This window comes from Pristiophorus japonicus, chromosome 11 (assembly GCF_044704955.1).
Source record: "Pristiophorus japonicus isolate sPriJap1 chromosome 11, sPriJap1.hap1, whole genome shotgun sequence".
Classification (NCBI taxonomy): Eukaryota; Metazoa; Chordata; class Chondrichthyes; family Pristiophoridae; genus Pristiophorus; species Pristiophorus japonicus.
Genome location: NC_091987.1, coordinates 24,209,287 through 24,232,120, shown reverse-complemented (window position 1 = coordinate 24,232,120; position 22,834 = coordinate 24,209,287). Strand labels below are relative to the sequence as shown.

The following is a 22,834-nucleotide window of genomic DNA, read 5'->3' as shown; positions in this document are numbered from 1 at the left end:
GTATTCAAGTCACAGATAGATCGATTTTTAACCAATAAGGGAATTAAGGGTTATGGGGAGAGGGCGGGTAAGTTGAGTTGAGTCCACGACCAGATCAGCCATGATCTTATTGAATGGTGGAGCAGGCTCGAAGGGGTAGATGGCTTACTCCTGTTCCTAATTCTTATGTTCTTATAATCCTCCTAAGTCTACGCTGCTCTAAATTAAAAAGAGTCCCAACTCTTTTAACCTATCTTGATAACTAAAATGTTTTAGACTTGCGATATTTTGCGATAGTCTAGTGGCCCTCTTCTGCACCCTTTCCAGAGCCTCAATATCATCCATGTGAGAAGACCAAAACTGGACCCAGTATTCCAAGTGCGGCCTGACTAAGGTCTTGTACAAGGATAAAACAGTACACCTCGTCTTATACTCAAAGGCTGGATCTTCCAATTTTACATCAATGCTCTTTCATTTATTGTTGCCCAGAAAATCTTCAAGCTTACACTTGATAATGAGCTTTATTATTTTGAAGACGATTAAAGTAAACTCCCCCATAATGCTAGCCAATGCCTCACAAACCTCTTTCCTTTAAATACATCTATCCTTGGGGATTTTACCCAGGGACTTCTCTCTCACATTTTGCCTGGGATACTTTCTGGGGAGGGATGCTGTTCCTGTCTCTATTATGGCTACACAGAGTGTTGTGCTCATCTGTTTCGAGCCAATTTCTATCTTTTATCATTCTCACCTCAATTTACAGCACAGAAAGAGGCCATTCGGCCCAACTGGTCCATGCCATTGTTTATAAGAACATAAGAAATAGGAGCAGGAGTCGGACTTAGTTTGTCTATGTCCTTTTGCAGATTATTTGTGTCCTCCTCACACATTGCTTTTCCTCCCATATTTGTATCGTCAGTAAACTTGGCTACGTTACAGTCCCTTCTTCCAAGTCGTTAATATAGATTGTAAATAGTTGGGGTCCCAGCACTGATCCCTGCGGCACTCCACTAGATACTGGTTGCCAACCAGGGAATGAACCACTTATCCCGACACTCTGTTCTCTGTTAGTTAGTCAATCCTCTATCCACACAAGCCTACTTAATCTAAACCAACCAGCATAACCATCTATTGCTTTCTCCATGTGGCAGAGAGTTCCATAAGTATTCTTTTATGTTAAGGTAAAGAAAGAATTTCTCACTGTTGTGTTCTTTGCATCTGCAGCTATGTTTATTTCTAGATCTCTCTTTGCCCTATGATCACCTTTCTAACTTGTGTTTGTACTTTTTGGTATTCATCCCAGTGAATCCCACCCCTTTTCTCCTTGCAGGATTGGTACACAACATAAGAATTAGGAGCAGGAGTCGGCCATTTGGCTCCTTGAGCCTGATCCGCCATTCAGTCAGATCTTGGCTGATCTTCTACCTCAACTCCACTTTCCCGCACTATCCCCATATCCCTTTATTCACATAATATCCAAAAATCTACCGATCTCGGCCTTGAATATACTCCAAAGACTGAGCCTCCACAACCCTCTGGGGTAGAGAATGCCACAGATTCACCACCCTCTGAGTGAAGAAATTTCCCCACATCTCAGTTCTAAATGGCCGACCCCTTATCCTGAGACTGTGAACCCTGGTTCTAGACTCCCCAGCCAGAGGAAACATCCTCGCTGCATCTACCCTGTTAAGCTCTAAGAATTTTGCATGCTTTGTAGGGAATTTTTATTTCACTTTTGATTTTTTTTTTTTGTTAATCCATTGAGGGTAGCACCTGCTTAGTCTAAAATTACTGGTGGAAGTATATATCTGTCTGACAGATTCAACATTATGCCTTTTAAAAAGTGTCCCACTTGTCCTCAACTTAAGTGTTATCAAACAGCCTCCTCTATCATTTGCTTAACTTGTTCCCTTTACATTTGCTCTTTTATATACCTTGCTCCTGGTTTTTGTTTTATTCTGAGTCCCAGAGCATGTTGAACTTGATCATTCAGTGGACACCGTTTCCCCCAGAGCACATAGCATCCATTTGTTCTACATTGTTTGGGTCTCATGAATACCAGCTCAATTTAAGCAACAAAAATTAGTGGAGATGAAAACCCTAAAATCAGTTGGGAAACAATTGGATGTGACATTGAAGGAACTTCAGGGTCTTGCTAAATGGATGAGCTAAGATGGGCCGAATGGCCTTCCGCATCTATAATTATCTTGAATGGGTGAATTGCTTTTCCGCTATTCATTTGCGTTGAGTGCCCAAACATTAGATCATGGAGTAGCACAAGTCAGGTGTTGCCCAGAGACACAAACGGTGAGTTCTTAATCACTGAATTATGGAAAGATAAAAGAAAATATTGGAAATGCACTTCAGTCAGTATCGATAAAGGGAAACGGCAAGGTAACAATTTGAGGGGTCAACACCAGAAACACTAACATTCTTCCAACAGTTGTGCATTTCCAGCATTTTCTGTTTCTTTTGGAACAAGTTGAAATTCCTGGGAGCTTCCACCAAAGACAAAGGGGACTAACACACGTAAACATGTAACACAGAGGGGACTAACACACGTGAATAGGTAACACAGAGGGGACTAACATGAACATGTAACAACGAGGGGACTAACACACGTGAACATGTAATACCGAGAGGACTAACACACGTGAACATGTAACACCGAGAGGACTAACATGTGAACATATAACACCGAGGGGACGAACACACGTGAACATGTAACACCGGCACAGAGAGGATTGGCTAAACGTCCTCATCCTCTGCGGTCACTTTTCTGATTCTTTGAATTCACATCATCAAATTGTATTCTTCTTTCTCATTCACCTCCAACCGAGTTACAGAGGGTTACTGACCGGCTCTGCAATCAGGCCACTGCACAGAATGGGGCCTCAATGCCAGGAAGAAAAGCTGCTGCACGGCAAACAACTGTCCTCACAATGTAACCTGCTATTTCTCACTTGTAGGCTGCTTGTGTTTGGTCCAGTGCTGGCTAAAGCACTCCGGAGATCTTACCTGACGTACATTCCAACAGCATAGGCACACAGGAACGAGTAGTCCAGGGCTCCGAGCAGCTGCTTGTAATTGCTTTTATCTACAGTTCCATTTCAACAAAAGATATCACAATTAACTCTCACACAATAAAATACTTCTGCAAATATTTTCTCCATCCTCCCCAAAATACTTTTGTCAAGATGCCAGCCAGCTCCCAGCTACGCAATACCAGCAGGACATCCCGAAATGAACGACTCCGCTCCCCAGAGCCACTCACTGCCTGCCCAGTATCACCCAGTAACACAGCTGTAAACGCAAATATGTTCTACTGTCAAATTCATTTAAACCAACACTCCATTAGGAAATATTTCTGGCAAATAAGTAGACCTGGAAAATCTATGGTCTTTTCCTAATCATTCGAGCTGCAGCTCCCCATCAAGTGATTTTGATCCATATTAAAAGTAGTGTTGAAGATCAGATTATTGTTCTGTATTAAGAGCATAACAAGAGCAATGGTCAGATTTGATCTGTCCCCCTCGATTTTTGTAAAAATAAACTGAAAACGACATTGAACAGGCCAGCAAGTTGTGGAGCAACGGAAGAGTCTAGTACCTTGTGACTAAGGATTTTATCATAGCAATTCTGACATGAGTGTCAGGTGACACACCAGGAAAGGCCTATCCATTCACGGGAGATCTAAACCACAGATTATTGTGATACCCATGGGAAGCTGGATCAGTGAGAAAACGGTGCAGAAAATCTGAGAACACAATCAGCTTGAAAGCAAAGAAAATGTTCAATTTCTGGGAAGGCAACTTGTTCTAAAGGGGGTGAGAGAGCCAGACAAACTCATTCGCAAGCTTGAAAGACAGGTTTGAATGTGTGTAATCTCTTAGCAAATGAGCTGGGAAATCTGCACCCAATCCACACGTTCGTGGATATATTGAGCAAATATCCTAATGCCTATCAGCTGACTTAACTATCCCTGTCGTCATTCAGAGACAGCTAGAACTGAAATAGTTACTCTTCAAACAGGACCAGGTATGGAAACGTGGGCAGCAAAGATACTGCAGCGCTTCGAAACTGGTTGAATTTAAATAGAATATATGCCATTGCTTTAGTCTCAGAGACTCGCCAGGCAATGTTCCCCAAACAGAAAGGTCTCGCTGACATTTGTAGCCACGTCCTAAGCGCTATGATTAACAGAATGCGCACATTTGTGTGTTGTTATTTGTAAACTGAAGCTGATCCAACATTGTGTATATTGTATTAGAAAACAAACTGGAATGATTCAGGAAATAATGTCACCCTTTCTAGTCCAGGACTTCTCCCAGACTCTGCCTTCAGCATAACACACTTGCACTTCACATTCATTCTCAGACTATATTATATTAACTGCATTTACCAATTCTCACAAATTATACAGAAAATACTATCATAATTACTGCTGTTATTTTCTATAACAAAATGCATCCACTCACCCAAGACACCTCCTGGTCCCAATTAATCACTCACCAAATGGCTCCCAGTTGCACCATGTGTCATTAGAGAAGGGTTTTCCGAGGAGTTCAGCCTGAATCAAATGTTCCTTGTAGCTGTACAGTTCGATTTCATTGGTCAAAGAGCAATTCATGTGCAATGCACTCTGTAAAGAAACACATTTCACACATTCTAAAGGGCAGTTATTGTTTGGGCAGAGCACTGCACTGAGTATTTCATCTTCATAGGCAACCCCTCGAAATCGAGGAAGACTTGCTTCCACTCTAAAAGTGAGTTCTCAGGTGACTGAACAGTCCAATGCTGGAATTACAGTCTCTATCACAGGTGGGACAGATAGACCTTGAGGGAAAAGGTGGGTGTGGAGTCTGGTTTGCCGCACGCTCCTTCCGCTGTCTGCGTTTGATTTCTGCATGCTCTCGGCGACGAGACTTGAGGTGCTCAGCGCCCTGCCGGATGCACTTCCTCCACTTTGGGAGGTCTTGGGCCAGGGACTCCCAGGTGTCGGTGGGGATGTTACACTTTATCAGGGAGGCTTTGAGGGTGTCTTTGAAACGTTTCCTCTGCCTACCTGGGGCTCGCTTGCCGGTAGGAGTTCTGAGTAGAGCATTTGCTTAGGGAGTCTCGTGTCGGGCGTGCGGACGATGTGGTCTGCCCAACGGAGCTGGTCGAGTGTGATCGGTGCTTCAATGCTGGGGATATTGGCCTGAGCAAGAACACATCGACGACAAGGTCCATCACTGCCTCCAGTGTGCCAGCACAGCCTTCGGTCGCATGAGGAAGTGTGTGTTTGAAGACCAGGACCTCAAATCTGGCACCAAGCTTATGGTCTACAGGGCTGTAGTGAAACCTGCCCTCCTATATGGCTCAGAGACATGGACCATGTACAAAGGACATCTAAAAGCGCTGGAGAAGTACCACCAACGCTGCCTCTGCAAGATCCTGCAAATCCACTGGGAGGATAGACGCATCAACTGAGTATTTATGCTACTGCACAAAGCACAAGAGAGGAGAAGTTCACTTATTCCTGTTAGCGGACAACATAAGTCAGCATTTGATACTTTAGTTAATGCTCAGCATTCCATCTTCCCGAGTTCCTTAAACATGAAGCAATGCTCCGTCCAATTCTAAACATCATCTGGGAAAGTGACAGAGCTTGGGCAGGGAGAGGTGATTGGATTCAATTATTAGTTGCATGTGTCTCAGTCAGGATTGACTGCTTTAAAACAGGAGTTACAAATAAATAGGATTGACGGTATAGTTAATACTGGAGTACAAGACGGCAATAAATTTGCAGAATGGGCGTGCAATTGGAAAATTAACTTCAATATAGATAACTGTGAGGTATACATTTTGGTCAGAGGAATAAGGAGGCTACAGACTGATTGGAAACTAAGAGTCTAAATGGGTTAGAGAAGCAAAGGGATCTCGGGGCACAAATCATTCAAAGTAGGAATGCAGGTTAACAAGGCCATAAAAAATACAAACAATGCACTGGAGTTCATTTCTAGAGGGATAGAATTGAAAAGCAGAGAAGTGATGAAGGCTGAGGGGTGACGTAATAGAGGTCTTTAAAATTATGAAATGTTTTGATAGGGTGGATACAGAGAATGTTTCCACTTGTGGGGAAGAGACACATCAATGTAAGATAGACACCAAGAAATCCAATAAGGAATTCAGGAGAAACTTCTTTACCCAGAGAGAGGTGAGAATGTGGAACTCGCTGCCACAGGGAGTGGTTAAGGCGAAAAGGCACAGATACATTCAAGGGGAGGCTAGATAAACGCACTGACCACGCTCGATCAGCTCCAATGGACGGGCCGCATCGTCCGCATGCCCGACACGAGACTCCCAAAATAAGCGCTCTACTCAGAGCTCTGACACAGCAAGTGAGCCCCATGTGGGCAGAGGAAACGCTTCAAGGACACTCTCAAAGCCTCCTTGAAAAAGTGCAACATCCCCACCGACACCTGGGAATCCCTGGCCCAAGACCGCCCAAAGTGGAGGAGAAGCATCCGGAACAGTGCCGTACACCTTGAGTCTCTTCGCCAGGAGCACGAGGAAGCCAAGCGCAAACAGTGGAAGGAGCGCACGACAACCCAAGCCCCCCACCCACCCTTCCCTCCAACCACTGTCTGTCCCACCTGTGACAGAGATTAGATCCCGCATTGGTCTCATCAGTCACCTGAGAACTCTCATTAGTGTGGAAGCAAGTCATCCTCGACTCTGAGGAACTTCCTGAGAGATAAACACGAAGATCGAATTACAAGAACTTGTATTTATATAGCAGCTTTAAGCTCCTCCGGCGCAACACAGGAGTATTATAAGACAAAAAAAAGAGGGTTATGCTGATAGAGTTAGATAAGGAAGGATAGGAGGAGGCTCGGGTGGAGCATGAATGCCAGTATGGACTGACTGGGCCGAATGGTGTGTTTCTATGCTGTAGATTTTATGCAATTCTATGTATAGAACCTTGGTTAGACCACAATTGGAGCACTGTGCATAGTTCTGGTCTCCATATTACGGAAAGGATACATAGGTTCCGGTTAAGGTATAAAAAATGATTTACAAGTATGACACCCATCGAAAGGAGCGCACGACAACCCAAGCACCCCACCCACCCATCCCCTCCAACCACCATCTGTCCTACCTGTGACAGAGACTAGTTTCCGCATTGGTCTCATCAGTCACCTGAGAACTCATATTAGTGTGGAAGCAAGTCATCCTCGACTCCGAGGGACTGTTGATGATGATGACCCATCAAGAAAGACTGAACAGGCTGGGTCTCTTTTCTCAAGAAAAGAGAAGGCTGAGGGGTGATCTGATAGAGGTTTTTAAAATTATGAAGGGGTTCGACATAGTCGACAGAGAGAAGTAGACGATGAAAGTAAACTAGCACAAAATCTAAAAACAGATAGCAAGAGTTTCGCTAGGTATATAAAAAGGAAAAGGGTGGCTAAAGTAAATGTTGGTCTCTTAGAGGACGTGACCGGGGAATTAGTAATGGGGAACATGGAGATGGCAGAAACTCTGAACTAATATTTTGTATCAGTCGTTACGGTAGAGGACACTAACAATATTCCAACAGTGGATAGTCTCGGGGCTATAGAGGGGTGGGGAGGAACTTAACACTAAGGAGGTGGTACTCAGTAAGATAATGGGTCTAAAGGCAGATAAATCCCCTGGACCTGATGGCTTGCATCCTAGGGTCTTAAGAAAAGTAGCGGCAGGGATTGTGGATGCATTGGTTGTAATTTACCAAAATTCCCTGGATTCTGGAGAGGTCCCAGCAGATTGGAAAACTGCAAATGTAATGCCCCTATTTAAAAAAGGCCAGTTAGCCTAACATCTGTGGTTGGGAAAATGTTGGAGTCCTTTATTAAAGCAGTAAGCAGGACATTTGGAAAAGCAACATTCAATCAGGCAGAGTCAGCATAGATTTATGAAGGGGAAGTCATGTTTGATAAATTTCAGGATGTAACGATCAGGGTGGATAAAGGGGAATCAGTAGATGTGGTGTATTTGGACTTCCAGAAGGCATTTGACAAGGTGCCACATAAAAGGTTACTGCACAAGAAAAAATTCACGGGACTGGGGGTAATATATTAGCATGGATAGAGGATTAGCTAACTAACAGAAAGCAGAGAGTCGGGATAAATGGTTCATTCTCTGGTTGGCAACCAGTACCTAGTGGGGTGCTGCAGGGATCAGTGTTGGGACCCCAACTATTTACAATCTATATAAACGACTTGGAAGAAGGGACTGAGTGTAACTTAGCCAAGTTTGCTGATGATATAAAGATGGGAGGAAAAGCAATGTGTGAGGAGGACACAAAAAATCTGCAAAAGGACATAGACAGGCTAAGTGAGTGGGCAAAAATTTGGCAGATGGAATATAATGTTGGAAAGTGTGAGGTCATGCACTTTGGCAGAAAAAATCAAAGAGCAAGTTAATATTTAAATGGAGAAAGATTGCAAAGTGCCGCAGTACAGCGGGACCTGGGGGTACTTGTGCATGAAACGCAAAAAGGATAGTATGCAGGCAAATGATCAGGAAGGCCAATGGAATCTTGGCTTTTATTGCAAAGGGGATGGAGTGCAAAAGCAGGGAAGTCTTGCTATAGTTATACAGGGTATTGGTGAGGTCACACCTGGAATACTGCGTGCAGTTTTGGTTTCCATATTTACGAAAGAATATAATTGCTTTGAAGGCAGTTCAGAGAAGGTTAACTAGGTTGATTCCGGGGATGAGGGGGTTGACTTATGAGGAAAGGTTGAGCAGGCTAGGTCTCTACTCATTGGAATTCAGAAGAATGAGAGGTGATCTTATTGAAACGTATAAGATTATGAAGGGGCTTGACAAGGTGGATGCAGAGAGGATGTTTCTACTGATGGGGGAAGACGAGAACTAGAGGGCATAATCTTAGAATAAGGGGCCACCCATTTAAAACAGAGATGAGAAATTTCTTCTCTGAGGATTGTTAATCTGTGGAATTCGTGCCTCAGAGAGCTGTGGAAGCTGGGACATTGAATAAAATTAAGACAGAAATAGACAGTTTCTTAAATGATAAAGGGATAAGGGGTTATAGGGGAACAGGCAGGGAAGTGGAGCTGAGTCCATGATCTGATCAGCCATGATCTTATTGAATGGAGGAGCATTCTTGAGGGGCCGTATGGCCTACTCCTGCTCCTGTTTCTTATGTTCTTGAGATGTTTCCACTTGTGGGGAGTCCAAAACTAGGGGCCATCAATATAAGATCGCCACTAATAAATCCAATGGGGAATAAAAAGCTGGCATCAGTAATGGTGACCCTGAAACTACCGGATTGTTATAAAAACCCATCTGGCTCACTAATGTCCTTCAGGGAAGGAAATCTGCCGCCCTTACCCGGTCTGGGCCTATATGTGACTCCAGACCACAGCAATGTGGTTGAATCCTAACTGCCCTCTGAAATGGCCCAGCGAGACACTCAGTTGTACCAAACCGAAACAACAAACAATAAGAATAAAACCGGACGGACCACCCGGCATCGACCTCGGCACCAGTTACGGACACGACAGCAGCACACCCAGCCCGGTCGACCCGGCAAAGTCCTCCTCACCAACATCTGGGGACCTGTGCCAAAATTGGGAGAGCTATCCCACAGACTGGTCACACAACTGCCAGACATAGTCATACTCACAGAATCATACTTTCAGCCAATGTCCCAGACTCCTCCATCACCATCCCTGGGTATTCCCTGTCCAACCGGCAGGACAGGCCCACCAGGGGTGGCAGCACAGGGTATACAGTCGGGAGGGAGTGGCCCTGGGAGTCCTCAACATTGACTCCGGACTCCATGAAGTCTCATGGATTCATGTCAAGCATGGGCAAGGAAACCTCCTGCTGATTACCACCTACCTCCCTCCCTCAGCTGATGAATCCGTACTCCTCCATATTGAACACCACTTGGATGATGCATTGAGGGTAGCAAGGGCACAGAATGTACTCAGGGTACATTCAATGTCCATCACCAAGAGTGGCTCGGTAGCACCACTACTGACTGAGCTGGCCGAGTCCTGAAGGACATAGCTGCCAGACTGGGCCTACAAGTGGTGAGAGAACCAACACGAGGGAAAAACCTACTTGACATCGTCCTCACCAATCCACCTGTCGCAGATGTATCTGTCCATGACAGCATTGGTAGCAGTGATCGCCGCACAGTCATTGTGGAGACAAAGTCTCGTCTTCACACTAAGGACACCCTCCATCGTGTTGTGTGGCACTACCACCGTGCTCAATGGGATAGATTCAGAACAGATCGAGCAGCTCAAAACTGGGCATCCATGAGGTGCAATGGGTCATCAGCAGCAGCAGAATTGTAGTCCACCACAATCTGTAACCTCATGGCCCGACATATCCCTCACTCTACCATTACCATCAAACCAGGGGACTAACCCTTGCTCAATGAGGAGTGCAGAAGAACATGCTGGGAGCAGCACCAGGCATACCTAAAAATGAGGTGCCAACCTGGAGAAGGTGCAACACAGGACTACATGCATGCTAAACAGCGGGAACAGCATGCTATACACAGGGCTAAGCAAGCCCACAAGCAATGGATCAGATCAAAGATCTGCAGTCCTGCCACGCCCAGTCGTGAATGGTGGTAGACCATGAAACAACTAACAAGTGGAGGCTCCATGAATATCCCCATCCTCAATTATGGCGGAGCCCAGCACGCGAGTGCAAAAGACAAAAATTAAGTGTTTGCCACCATCTTCAGCCAGAAGTGCCAAATGGATGATCCATATCGGCCTCCTGCGGTCCCCACCATCACAGAAGCCAGTCTTCAGTCAATTCGATTCACTCCACCTGATATCATAGAAACATAGAAAATAGGTGCAGGAGTAGACCATTCGGCCCTTCGAGCCTGCATCGCCATTCAATAAGATCATGGCTGATCATTCTCTCAGTATCCCTTTCCTGCTTTCACTCCACACCCATTGATCCCCTTAGCCGTAAGGGCCATATCTAACTCCCTCTTGAATATATCTAACGAACTGGCATCAACAACTCTCTGCGGCAGGAAATTCCACAGGTTAACAACTTTGAGTGAAGAAGTTTCTCCTCATCTCAGTCCTAAATGGCTTACCCTTATCCGAAGACTATGTCCCCTGATTCTGGACTTTCCCAACATCGGGAACATTCTTCCCACATCTAACCTGTCCAGTCCTGTCAGAATCTTATACGTTTCTATGAGATCCCCTCTCATCCTTCTAAAATCGAGTGAATAAAGGCCCAGTTGATCCAGTCTCTCCTCATATGACAGTCCAGCCATCCCTGGAATCAGTCTGGTGAACCTTCGCTGCACTCCCTCAATAGCAAGAACGTCCTTCCTCAGATTAGGAGACCAAAACCGAACATAATATTCCAGGTGAGGCCTCACTTAGGCCCTGTACAACTGCAGTAAGTAAGACCTTCCTGCTCCTATACTCAAATCCCCTAGCTATGAAGGCCAACATACTATTTGCCGCCTTCACCGCCTGCTGTACCTACATGCCAACTTTCAATGACTGATAAACCATGACACCCAGGTCTCGTTGAACCTCCCTTTTCCTAATCTGCCGCCATTCAGATAATATTCTACCTTTGTGTTTTTGCCCCCAAAATGGATAACCTCACATTTATCCACATTATACTGCATCTGCCATGCATTTGCCCACTCACCTAACCCACTCAAGTCACCCTGCAGCCTCTCAGCGTCCTCCTCACAGCTCACACTGCCACCCAGCTTAGTGTCATCCGCAAACGTGGAGATATTGTACTTAAATTCTTCATCTAAATCATTGATGTATATTGTAAATACTGGGGTCCCAGCACTGAGCCTTACGGCACCCCACTAGTCACTGCCTGCCATTCTGAAAAGGACCCGTTTATCCTGACTCTCTGCTTCCTGTCTGCCAACCAGTTCTCTATCCACGTCAATACATTACCCCCAATATCATGTGCTTTAATTTTGAACACCAATCTCTTGTGTGGGACCTTGTCAGAAGCCTTTTCAAAGTCCAAATGTACCACATACACTGGTTCTCCCCTGTCCACTGTACTAGTTACATCCTCAAAAAATTCTCGAAGATTTGTCAAGCATGATTTCCCTTTCACAAATCCATGCTGACTTGGACCGATCCTGTCACTGCTTTCCAAATGCGCTGCTATTTCATCTTTAATAATTGATTCCAACATTTTCCCCACTACTAATATCAGGCTAACCGGTCTATAATTACCCGTTTTCTCTCCCCCTCCTTTCTTAAAAAGTGGTGTTACATTAGCTACCCTCTATTGTGTTCCTAACACAGATGAGGCTGCACAAAGGGAGGTTAAAGTAACAGTGACCTCAGTCTTTAATAAGACACTCCAGAGTGAGGGACAGGCCTTAGGGGCAGGTTTATATACAGTGCTCCCAAGGGATGCTGGGATCACTTGGGACTTCAGGGGATGAGCTCCCTGGTGGCGGAACATGGGAGTGCATGTTTTACAGATGCACAACACCCTCCAGTCCATAGCAACTGATCGAGAGTCGATAGACTGCTGGATAATGATCACCAATGCATCCACTATTTCTAGGGCCAGTTCCTTAAGTAGACTGGGATGTAGACCATCAGGCCTTGGGATTTATCGGCCCTTCAATCCCATCAATTTCCCTAACATAATTTCCTGACTAATAAGGATTTCCTTCAGTTCCTCCTTCTCACTAGACCCTCTGTCCCCTAGTATTTCCGGAAGGTTATTTGTGTCTTCCTTCGTGAAGACAGAACCAAAGTATTTGTTCAACTGGTCTGCCATTTCTTTGTTCCCCATTATAAATTCACCTGATTCTGACTGCAAGGGACCTAGTTTGTCTTCACTAATCTTTTTCTCTTCACATATCTCTAGAAGTTTTTGCAGTCAGTTTTTATTTTCCCAGCAAGCTTCCTCTCATGCTCTATTTTCCCCCTCTTAATTAAACCCTTTGTCCTTCTCTGCTGAAATCTAAATTTCTCTATGTGCTCAGATTTGCTGCTTTTTCTGGCCAATTTATATGCCTCTTCCTTGGATCTATCACTATTCTTAATTTCCCTCGTTAGCCACGGTTGAGCCACCTTCCCCGTTTTATTTTTACTCCAGACAGGGATGTACAATTGTTGAAGGTCATCCATGTGATCTTTAAATGTTTGCCATTGCCTATCTGCCGTCAACCCTTTAAGTATCCTTTGCCAGTCTATTCTAGCCAATTCACGTCTCATTCCATTGAAGTTACTTTTCCTTTAGTTCAGGACCCTAGTCTCTGAATTAACTGTGTCACTCTCCATCTTAATAAAGAATTCTACCATATTATGGTCACTCTTCCCCAAGAGGCCGCGCACAACAAGATTGCTAATTAGTCCTTTCTCATTACACATCACCTAGTCTAGGATGGCCAGCACTCTAGTTGGTTCCTCGACATATTGGTCGAGAAAACCATCCCTAATACACGCCAGGAAATCCTCCTCCACCGCATTGCTACCAGTTTGGCTGACCCAATCAATATGTAGATTCAAGTCGCCCATGATAACTGCTGTACCCTTATTGCACGCATCCCTAATTTCTTGTTTGATGCTGTCCCCAACCTCAGTCCTACTGTTTGGTGGTCTGTACACAACTCCCACTCGCGTTTTCTGCCCTTTGGTATTCCGCAGCTCCACCCATACAGATTCCACATCATCCAAGCTAATGTCCTCCCTTACTATTGTGTTAATTTCCTCTTTAACCAGTAAGGCTACCCCACCTCCTTTTCCTTTGTCTATCCTTTCTGAATGTTGAATATCCCTGGATGTTGAGTTACCAGTCTTGGTCACCCTAGAGCCATGTCTCCGTGATGCCAATTATATCATATTCCTTAATTGCTGCCTGTGCAGTTAATTCGTTCACCTTATTACAAATACTCATTGGAATTCAGAAGAATGAGAGGTGATCTTATCAAAACGAGGACAAGTTGGATGCAGAGAAGATGTTGCCACTGATAGGGGAGACTATAACTAGGGAGCATAATCTTAGAATACGGGGCTGCCCATTTAAAACAGAGATGAGGAGGAATTTCTTCGCTCAGAGGGTTGTAAATCTGTGGAATTCACTGTCTCAGAGAGCTGTGGAGGCTGTGCCATTGAATAAATTTAAGACAAAGATGGAGAGTTTCTTAATCAATAAGGGAATAAGGAGTTATGAGGAACGGGCAGGGAAGTGGACCTGAGTCAATGATCGGATCAGCCATGATTGTATTAAATGGCGGAGCAGGCTCGTGGGGCCGTATGGCCAACTCCTGCTCCTATTTTTTATGTTCCTATGAAATGGTTTGTGGGACTTTAACGTTTGTCAGCTATCAGCCCCATATCCCTCGCTTTCTTTGCAACCTCAATTGGATATCCCTGCACGGTATATATATTGCTGGAATTACCCAGACCCAAATATAATGCACTACATTTATCTACATTAGAGGATGTTTGCCACACACTGGCCCATTTGCCCCATTGTATCCAGAACAACCTGTACCAGAATTTTACTTGTCTAGATGTTATTTTTTTGAATGGGAGTTTACATTACTGGACATGACAGTGCACTTCATTACTTGCATCGCCTTGCACTATTTTAAAATGGTTTGTTAAATCGTGAGTTAATGAAATAATACGAGAGATATTAGCAGCCTTAAATTGGGCAATATTTTTGCTTCGCTCTGTTTCTTGTATTAAAGTAGATAAGCGCAGGTGACGTTCCTCATTGTACCAGTATTATGCTTTGTGGTTTTGGCTTGTGTTCACTGCTGCCTAACTTGGAATGCTGTTGTGGAGCTTTTTCTCCTTGGTACCTAATGCATATTAATGAACATTGTGTGCAGTCTAGAGATTGGGTGAGCGGAGCTGAAGCTGCTGCGTATCATGTTAGAGTTACGGACCTGCCCCACTGCGATACGTGTGCGCACTAGGTCCGTGCAGCAGAGCAGGTCTCCAGTCGTCCTGGTTAATCCTCGCCACTGGATAAAGACCTAGCTCTGTCGAGCCCGTGTGGTGGCTGGTGTGCAACGGTCACCGCGCATTAAAAAAATCCACGCACAGGCATCTTCCACCCCCTCAACTGGAGTTCAGGACTGGAATATCGGGTCCTTCATTGAAATATCTGTGAACCCATGTGGAAGGAAGTTTTCCTCGTTCAAGGGACCGCCTATGATGGTGACAGGGGAGTTGGATGGTGGATAGCCCACTGTCCTCTAATCTTTGCAAACTGTGAGTCTGAGCTTCCTTGACCACAGTGGGTGTAGGCACCACCTGATACAAGGAAGCTTTCTAGCTCAGTTCCTGTTTGTACTCATAGCTGATCTCAGCTAAGGCCGCAGTTGGGCCGGCACAATCCCCTTGGGTTGGGAGAGGAAAAAATCCACCAGAAATCATGTTCCTAATCAGTACAAGACGTCAACCCTGGATCAGTGGTGGTACTCTCACCTCTGCAACACAAGGTCGTGGGTTCACATCCCACACCAAAGACTTGAGCCCATAATCCAGGTTTACGCTTCAGTGCAGTACTGAAGGAGCGCTGCATTGTTGGAGGTGCCGTCTTTTGGATAAGACTTTAAACTCAGGGCCTGTTTGTCCTCTTGGATGGATGTAAATGATTCCATGGCACTAGTTTGAACAAGAGCAGGAGTTCGCCCCAGTGTCCTGCCTAATATTTATCCCTCAACCAGCATCACAAAAACAGATTATCTGCACATCATCACATTGCTGTTTGTGGGATCTTGCTCGGCGCAAATTGGCTGCTGAGTTTCCAGATATTGGTGCTGTTAAGTATGGAAGAACTCCAAACAATGCTGTAAGCTAAAACTGATGAGACCTTAGTCTCTTTAATACAACTCCAGAGTGCCTAAGCAGCATGGCAAACAACCTTTTATACTTCATTGCACGAGGTGTGCAGGTGACCCTTGGGCCTCCAACAGTTGCGCCCTCTGGTGGCAAGTCTTACACAGTTACAATGTTTACATGCATAACAGGTACCTGTACTTAATTGGTTGTAAACATAGAAAATAGGTGCAGAGTAGGCCATTTGGCCCTTCGAGCCAGCACCACCATTCAATAAGATCATGGCTGATCATTCCCTCAGTACCCCTTTCCTGCTTTCTCTCCATACCCCTTGATCCCCTTAGCCGTAAGGGCCATATCCAACTCCCACTTGAATATATCCAATGAACTGACATCAACAACTCTGCGGTAGGGAATTCCACAGGTTAACAACTCTGAGTGAAGAAGTTTCTCCTCATCTCAGTCCTGAATGGCCTACCCCTTATCCTAAGACTATGTCCCTGGTTCTGGTCTTCCCCAACATTGGGAACATTCTTCCCGCATCTAACCTGTCCAGTCCTGTCAGAATCTTATACGTTTCTATGAGATCCCCTCTCATCCTTCTAAGCTCCAGTGAATAAAGGCCCAGTTGATCCAGTCTCATGTGACAGTCCAGCTATTCCTGGAATCAGGCTGGTGAACCTTCGCTGCACTCCCTCAATAGCAAGAACGTCCTTCCTCAGATTAAGAGAATAAAGCTGAACACAATATTCCAGGTGAAGCCTCACTAAGCCCCTGTCCAACTGCAGTAAGACCTCCCTGCTCCTATACTCAAATCCCCTCGCTATGAAGGCCAACATACCATTTTCCTTCTTCACCGCCTGCTGTACCTGCATGCCAACTTTCAATGACTGATGAACCATGACACCCAGGTCTCGTTGCACCTCCCCTTTTCCTAATCTGCTGCCATTCAGACAATATTCTGCCTTTGTGTTTTTGCCCCAAAAATGGAAAACCTCACATTTATCCACATAATACTACATCTACCAAGCATTTGCCTACTCACCTAACCTGTCCAAGTCACCCTGCAGCCTCTTAGCATCCTCCTCACAGCTCACACCGCCACCCAGTTTAGTGTCATCTGCAAACTTGGAGATGACACTTGTGCTTTGGGAAGTCCTGAGTTTGTGAAAGGCACTTTATGCGCATGTTTTTTCCTTCTATCCAGTGAGCACGGCTGAAAAGTGTTGCGTGAAGGCAGGATTGGTGTTGGCTGTGATGCTTCCCACTGTTGAATATTCACTGCCCGAGTGAAGAATGGCCGTTTGGTGAGGTTTTGGAACTGAACTGAACAGGAGTCAGTAGCTTTATGAGAGGAGGGAGAAGGATGTGAGCGATCCAGTCCCGATGTTTGTTTTCTGCTAACAGCCTGTTTGTGCTGGTGACATGTGTGTGATAATGGTTAGAGAAATGCTGGAATCAGCAATCTTTTTACTAAGGGCTGCACTTAATTTCCATTGTGAATGATCTTGGTGTTTTCTCTGTTTCAGATTCCTAAATCAGACTAGATAAGATTTTGGTTTGATGTTTGGTTTATTTTGAGGTTTTGATAGCTTGTTTAGCAACATATAGTTTGGTTTAACCCCTGTTTTAATTTTAGCTTCATTGATGGTGCTGCAGGTTTTTCTGGGCCAGGATTAAGAATTTTTTAAAAATTCGTTCCGGGATCTGGGCGTCGCTGGCAAGGCCCAGCATTTATTGCCCGTCCCTAATTGCCCCTTGAGAAGGTGATGGTGAGCCGCCGCTTGAACCGCTGCAGTCCGTGTGGTGAAGGTGCTCCCACAGTGCTGTTAGGGAGTTCCAGGATTGTGACCCAGCGACGATGAAGGAACGGCGATATATTTCCAAGTCAGGATGGTGTGTAATTTGCAGGTGATGGTTATCCCATGTGCCTGCTGCCCTTGTTCTTTCAAGGTGGTAGAGGTTGTGGGTTTGGGAGGTGCTGCCGAAGAAGCCTTGGCGAGTTGCTGCAGTGCATCTTGTAGATGGTACACACTGCAGCCATGGTGCGCCAGTGGTGGAGGGAGTGAATGTTTAAGGAGGTGAATGGGGTGCAAATCAGCGGCCTGCTGTATCCTGGATGGTGTCAAGCTTCTTAAGTGTAGTTGGAGCTGCACTCATCCAGGCAAGTGGAGAGTATTCCATCACACTCCTGACTTGTGCCTTGTAGATGGTGGAAAGGCTTTGGGGAGTCAGGAGGTGAGTCACTCGCCGCTGAATACCCAGCCTCTGACCTGCTCTTGTTGCCACAGTATTTATGTGGCTGGTCCAGTTCTGGTCAATGGTGATCCTCAGACTGTTGAAGGTGTGGGAGTCAGTGATGCTAATGCTGTTGAATATCAAGGGGTGGTGGTTAGACTCTCGCTTGTTGGAGATGGTCATTGTCAGGCACTTGTGTGGTGCGAATGTTACTTGCCACTTATCAGCCCAATCCTGAATGTTATCCATGTGGGCATGGACTGATTCATTTGTTGAGGAGTTGTGAATGGAACTGAACACTGTGCAGTCATCAGCGAACATCCCCACTTCTGACCTTATGATGGAGGGAAGGTCATTGATGAAACAGCTGAAGATGGTTGGGCCAAGGACACTGCCCTGAGGAACTCCTACAGTGATGTCCTCAGGCTGTGATGATTGACCTCCAACAACCACAACCATCTTCCTTTAACATAAGAAATAGGAGCAGGAGTAGGCTCCGCCATTGAATAAGATAATGGCTGATCTGATCGTGGACTCAGCTCCACTTCCCTGCCCGCTCCCCATAACCCTTTACTCCCTTATCACTCAAAAATATGTCTATCTCCGCCTTGAATATATTCAATGACCCAGCCTCCACAGCTCTCTGGGGCAGAGAATTCCATAGATTTACAACCCTCAGAAGAAATTCCTCCTCATCTCAGTTTTAAATGGGTGGCCCCTTCTTCTGAGACTATGTCCCCTAGTTTTAGTTTCCCCTATGAGTGGAAATATCCTCTCTTGTTGAGCCCCCTCATTATCCTATATATTTCGATAAGATCACCTCTCATTCTTCTGAACTCCAATGCGTATAGACCTAACCTACTCAACCTATCTTCATAAGTCAACCCCCTCATCTCCGGAATCAACCTAGTGAACCTTCTCTGAACAGCCTCCAATGCACGTATATCCTTCCTTAAATACGGAGACCAAAACACAGTACTCCAGGTGTGGCCTCACCAATACCCTGTACAGTTGTAGCAGAAATTCTCTGCTTTTATATGCTAACCCTCTTGCAATAAAGGCCAACATTCCATTTGAATCGTTAGCAAAATTAAAGAATGAACGGGATAGTGTGGATTCAAAACTGACAGAAAGCAGAGAATTGTGGTGAACAGTTGTTTTTCAGACTAGTGGGAAGTATACGAACACAACTCTTTTTTGACACAACTCTGCGTTTCAGAACTGGAGCAACGAGCGGAGTCAATACGGTGCATCCGCGAGGCTGAGAGCTACGTGGAGCGCATGTTTCAGGAGGTGGTCACCCCGCAGCTTAAAGGCGTGCAGGCAGAGGGGAAGTGGCTGACCACCAAACGTAGTAAATGTGCTCGGTAGGTAGCGCAGGCACCCCCCGCCCCGCCCCCCCCCCCCCCGCGAGTCCATCTCGCTTTCAAACCGATATTCACTTCTGAGTATCGGTAAGGACGATGGTGCCTCTGGGGAGTGCAGCCAGAGCCAATTCCACGATACCACGGGTGGATCAGCTGCACAGGGGGGAGGGACAAAGAACAAAAGAGCCCGAGTGATATGGGATTCTATAGTTAGGGGAACAGACAGGCGTTTCTGCCGAATGACATGACTCCCGAATGGTGCCAGGGTCAAGGATGTCACAGAGCGGACGGAGGGCATCCTGGGGGGGTGGGGGGGAGCGTAAACAGCTAGAGGTCGTGGTCCATATTGGGGCCAACGACATAGGTAAAATGAGGAATGAGGTCCTACAGGAAGAATTCAGGGAGCTAGGAAGAAAATTAAAGGGTAGTAATCAAAGGTAGCAATCTCCGGGTTACTACCGGTGCCACGTGCTAATGAGCATAAGAATAGAAGGATAGAGAGGATGAACACGTGGCTGGAAAGTTGGTGTAGGAGGGAGGGCTTTAAATTCTTGAGGCATTGGAACCGCTTCTGGGGGAGAGGGGACCTGTACAAACTGGACAGGTTGCACCTCAACAGCACCGGGACCAATATCATCGCGGGGAGTTTTGCTTGTGTTGTTGGGGAGAGTTTAAACTAGCTTGGCAGGGGGGTGGGAATCCGAGAACGAATTCAAAAGGGAAGGAAGTAAAGCTGAAATTGGATAGCAAGAATCTAGAAAGCGAATCTGTAAGACAGAGGAAACAGGGCTTACTAAGTAGTAAGCAAGGAGGTCTTCCTGTGCTGAATGGTATATTCTTTAATGCAAGGAGTATAGCGAAGAAGGCGGATGAGCCAAGAGCATAGGTAGACACTTGGGAGTATGACATTATAGCCATTACAGAAACATGGCTGAAAGAGGGGCAGGTTTGGCAGATCAATATTCCTGGCTACAGGATTTTGAGACGATAGGGAGGGGGTATAAAAAGGAGCGGGGGGGGGGGGTTCACGGTACTAATTAAAGAAACTATTACAGCGGTGCGGAGGGATGATATGTTAGAGGGATCATCAAATTAGGCCATATGGGTCGAATTGAAAAATCAAAAAGGGGCGATCATACTACTGGGCCTTATTATAGACCCCCAAACATTGGGAGGGAGATAGAGGAGCAAATATGTAGGCAAATTGCTGTGAAGTCCAAAAACCATAGGGCAGTAATAGTAGGGGATTTTAACTATCCAAATATTGATTGGGACAAATTTAGTGTGAAGGGTATAGAGGGTGCGGAATTCTTGAAATGCATTCAAGAGAACTTTTTTAGTCAGTATGTAGCAAGCCCAACGCGAGAGGGGGCAGTCTTGGATTTGGTTTTGGGGAATGAAGCTAGGCAGGTTGAAGGGATATTAGTGGGGGAGCAGTTGGGTGCCAGTGAGCATAATTCAGTCAGATTCAAGTTAGTTATGGATAAGGAAAAAAAAAGGCCTGGAATAAAAGTTCGGAATTGGGGAAAAGCTAATTTTGCTAAGTTAAGGATTGATTTGGCCATAGTGGATTGGAAACAGCTACTTGTGGGTAAATCAGTGTCGGAACAGTGGGAGGCATTCAAGGAGGAGATCCGGAAAGCTCACGCCAAACATGTGCCCGTAAAGAAAAAGGGTGGGAAAAATAATTCTAGAGCCCCCTGGATGTCTAGGGACTTACAGGGGAGGATTAAGAAAAAAGGGACGCTTATGTCATATACCAACTGCTAAATAGTACAGAATCTTTAAAGGAATATAGAAAGTTAAGAGGCAAAATTAAAAAGGATATTAGGAATGCTAAGAGAGAGCACGAGAAATTCTTGGCCAGTAAAATTAAGGAAAACCCTAAGATGTTCTATAAATATATTAAGAGTAAGAGGGTAACTAAAGAAAGGGTAAGGCCTATTAGAGACCATGAGGGTAATCTTTGTGTGGAGGCGAAAGATGTTGGTAGGGTTCTTAACAAATACTTTGTATCTGTTTTCACAAAGGAAAGGGGCAGTGCAGATACTGCTATCGAGGAGGAGTGTGATATTCTGGATGAAATAAATATAGTGAGAGAGGAAGTATTAAGGGGTTTAGCAGCTTTGGAAAAAGATAAGTCCCCAGGCCCAGATGAAATGCATCCCAGGCTGTTGAGCGAAGTAAAAGAGGAAATAGCAGAGGCCTTGACCATCATTTTCCAGATCTCTTTCGATCTGGGCATGGCGCCGGAGGATTGGAGGACTGCTAATGTAGTACCCTTGTTTAAGAAGAAAGGATAGGCCGAGTAATTACAGACTTGTCAGCCAAACCTCAGTGGTGGGAAAATTATTGGAAAAAATCCTGAAAGACAGGATAAACCTACATTTGGAAAACAAGGATTAATTAGGGACAGTCAGCACGGATTTGTTAAAGGAAGTTCGTGTTTGACTAACCTGATTGAATTTTTTGAGGAGGTAACCAAGAGGGTCGACGAGGGTAGTGTGTACGATGTAGTATATATGGACTTTAGCAATGCTTTCGGTAAGGTCCCATGTGGTAGACTGGTCATGAAGGTTAAAGCCCATGGGATCCAGGGCAAAGTGGCAAGTTGGGTCCAAAATTGGCTTCGAGGTAGGAAGCAAAGGGTAATGATTGATGGATGTTTTTGTGACTGGAAGGATGTTTCCAGTGGGGTTCCGCAGGGCTCAGTACTGGATCCCATGCTTTTTATAGTATATATCAACGAATTAGATTTGAATATAAGGAGTATGATTAAGAAGTTTGCAGACAACACTAAAATTGGCTGTGTGGTTGATAATGAAGAGTAAAGTCATGGGCTGCAGGAGGGTATCAATCTACTGGTCAGGTGGGCAGAGCAGTGGCAAATGGAAATAAATTCAGAGAAGTGTGAAGTGATGCACTTTGGGAGGGCTAATAAGGAAAGGGTATACACATTAAGCGGTAGGCCACTTAATAGTGTAGATGAACAAAGGGACCTTGGAGTGCTTATCCACAGATCCCTTGAAAGTAGAAGGCCAGGTGGATAAGGTGGTTAAGAAAGCATACGGAATGCTTGCCTTTATTGGCCGAGGCACAGAATATAAGAGTAGGGAGGTTATGCTTAAATTATGTAATACTTTGGTTAGGCCACAGCTGGAGTACGGCGTGCAGTTCTGGTCGCCGTATTATAGGAAGGTTGTGATTGCATTAGAGAGGGAGCAGACGAGATTTACTAGGACGCTGCCTGGAATGGAGAATCTTAGTTATGAGGACAGATTGGATAGGCTGGGTTGCATTGGAACAGAAAACAGAGAGTTGGGATAAATGGTTCATTCTCTGGTTGGCAACTAGTAACTAAGCGGAGTGCCACAGGGATCAGTGCTGGGACCCCAACTATTTACAATCTATATT

The 22,834-nt window shown here is 45.2% G+C and overlaps 1 protein-coding gene across 3 annotated transcripts in view; it reads right to left on the bottom strand.

Annotated features, from left to right (window-relative positions):
- The window catches only part of slc37a1 (solute carrier family 37 member 1), a 161,241-nt gene that overhangs the window by 83,313 nt on the left and 55,094 nt on the right, over positions 1 to 22,834 (bottom strand). For all 3 annotated transcript variants that reach the window (XM_070893262.1, XM_070893263.1, XM_070893264.1), the window contains exons 5-6: positions 4,492 to 4,621; positions 2,998 to 3,076 (exon numbers count right to left, since the gene is read on the bottom strand). In XM_070893262.1, the coding sequence (XP_070749363.1) occupies positions 2,998 to 3,076; positions 4,492 to 4,621 (209 nt within the window). The remainder of the gene's footprint in view (positions 1 to 2,997; positions 3,077 to 4,491; positions 4,622 to 22,834) is intronic.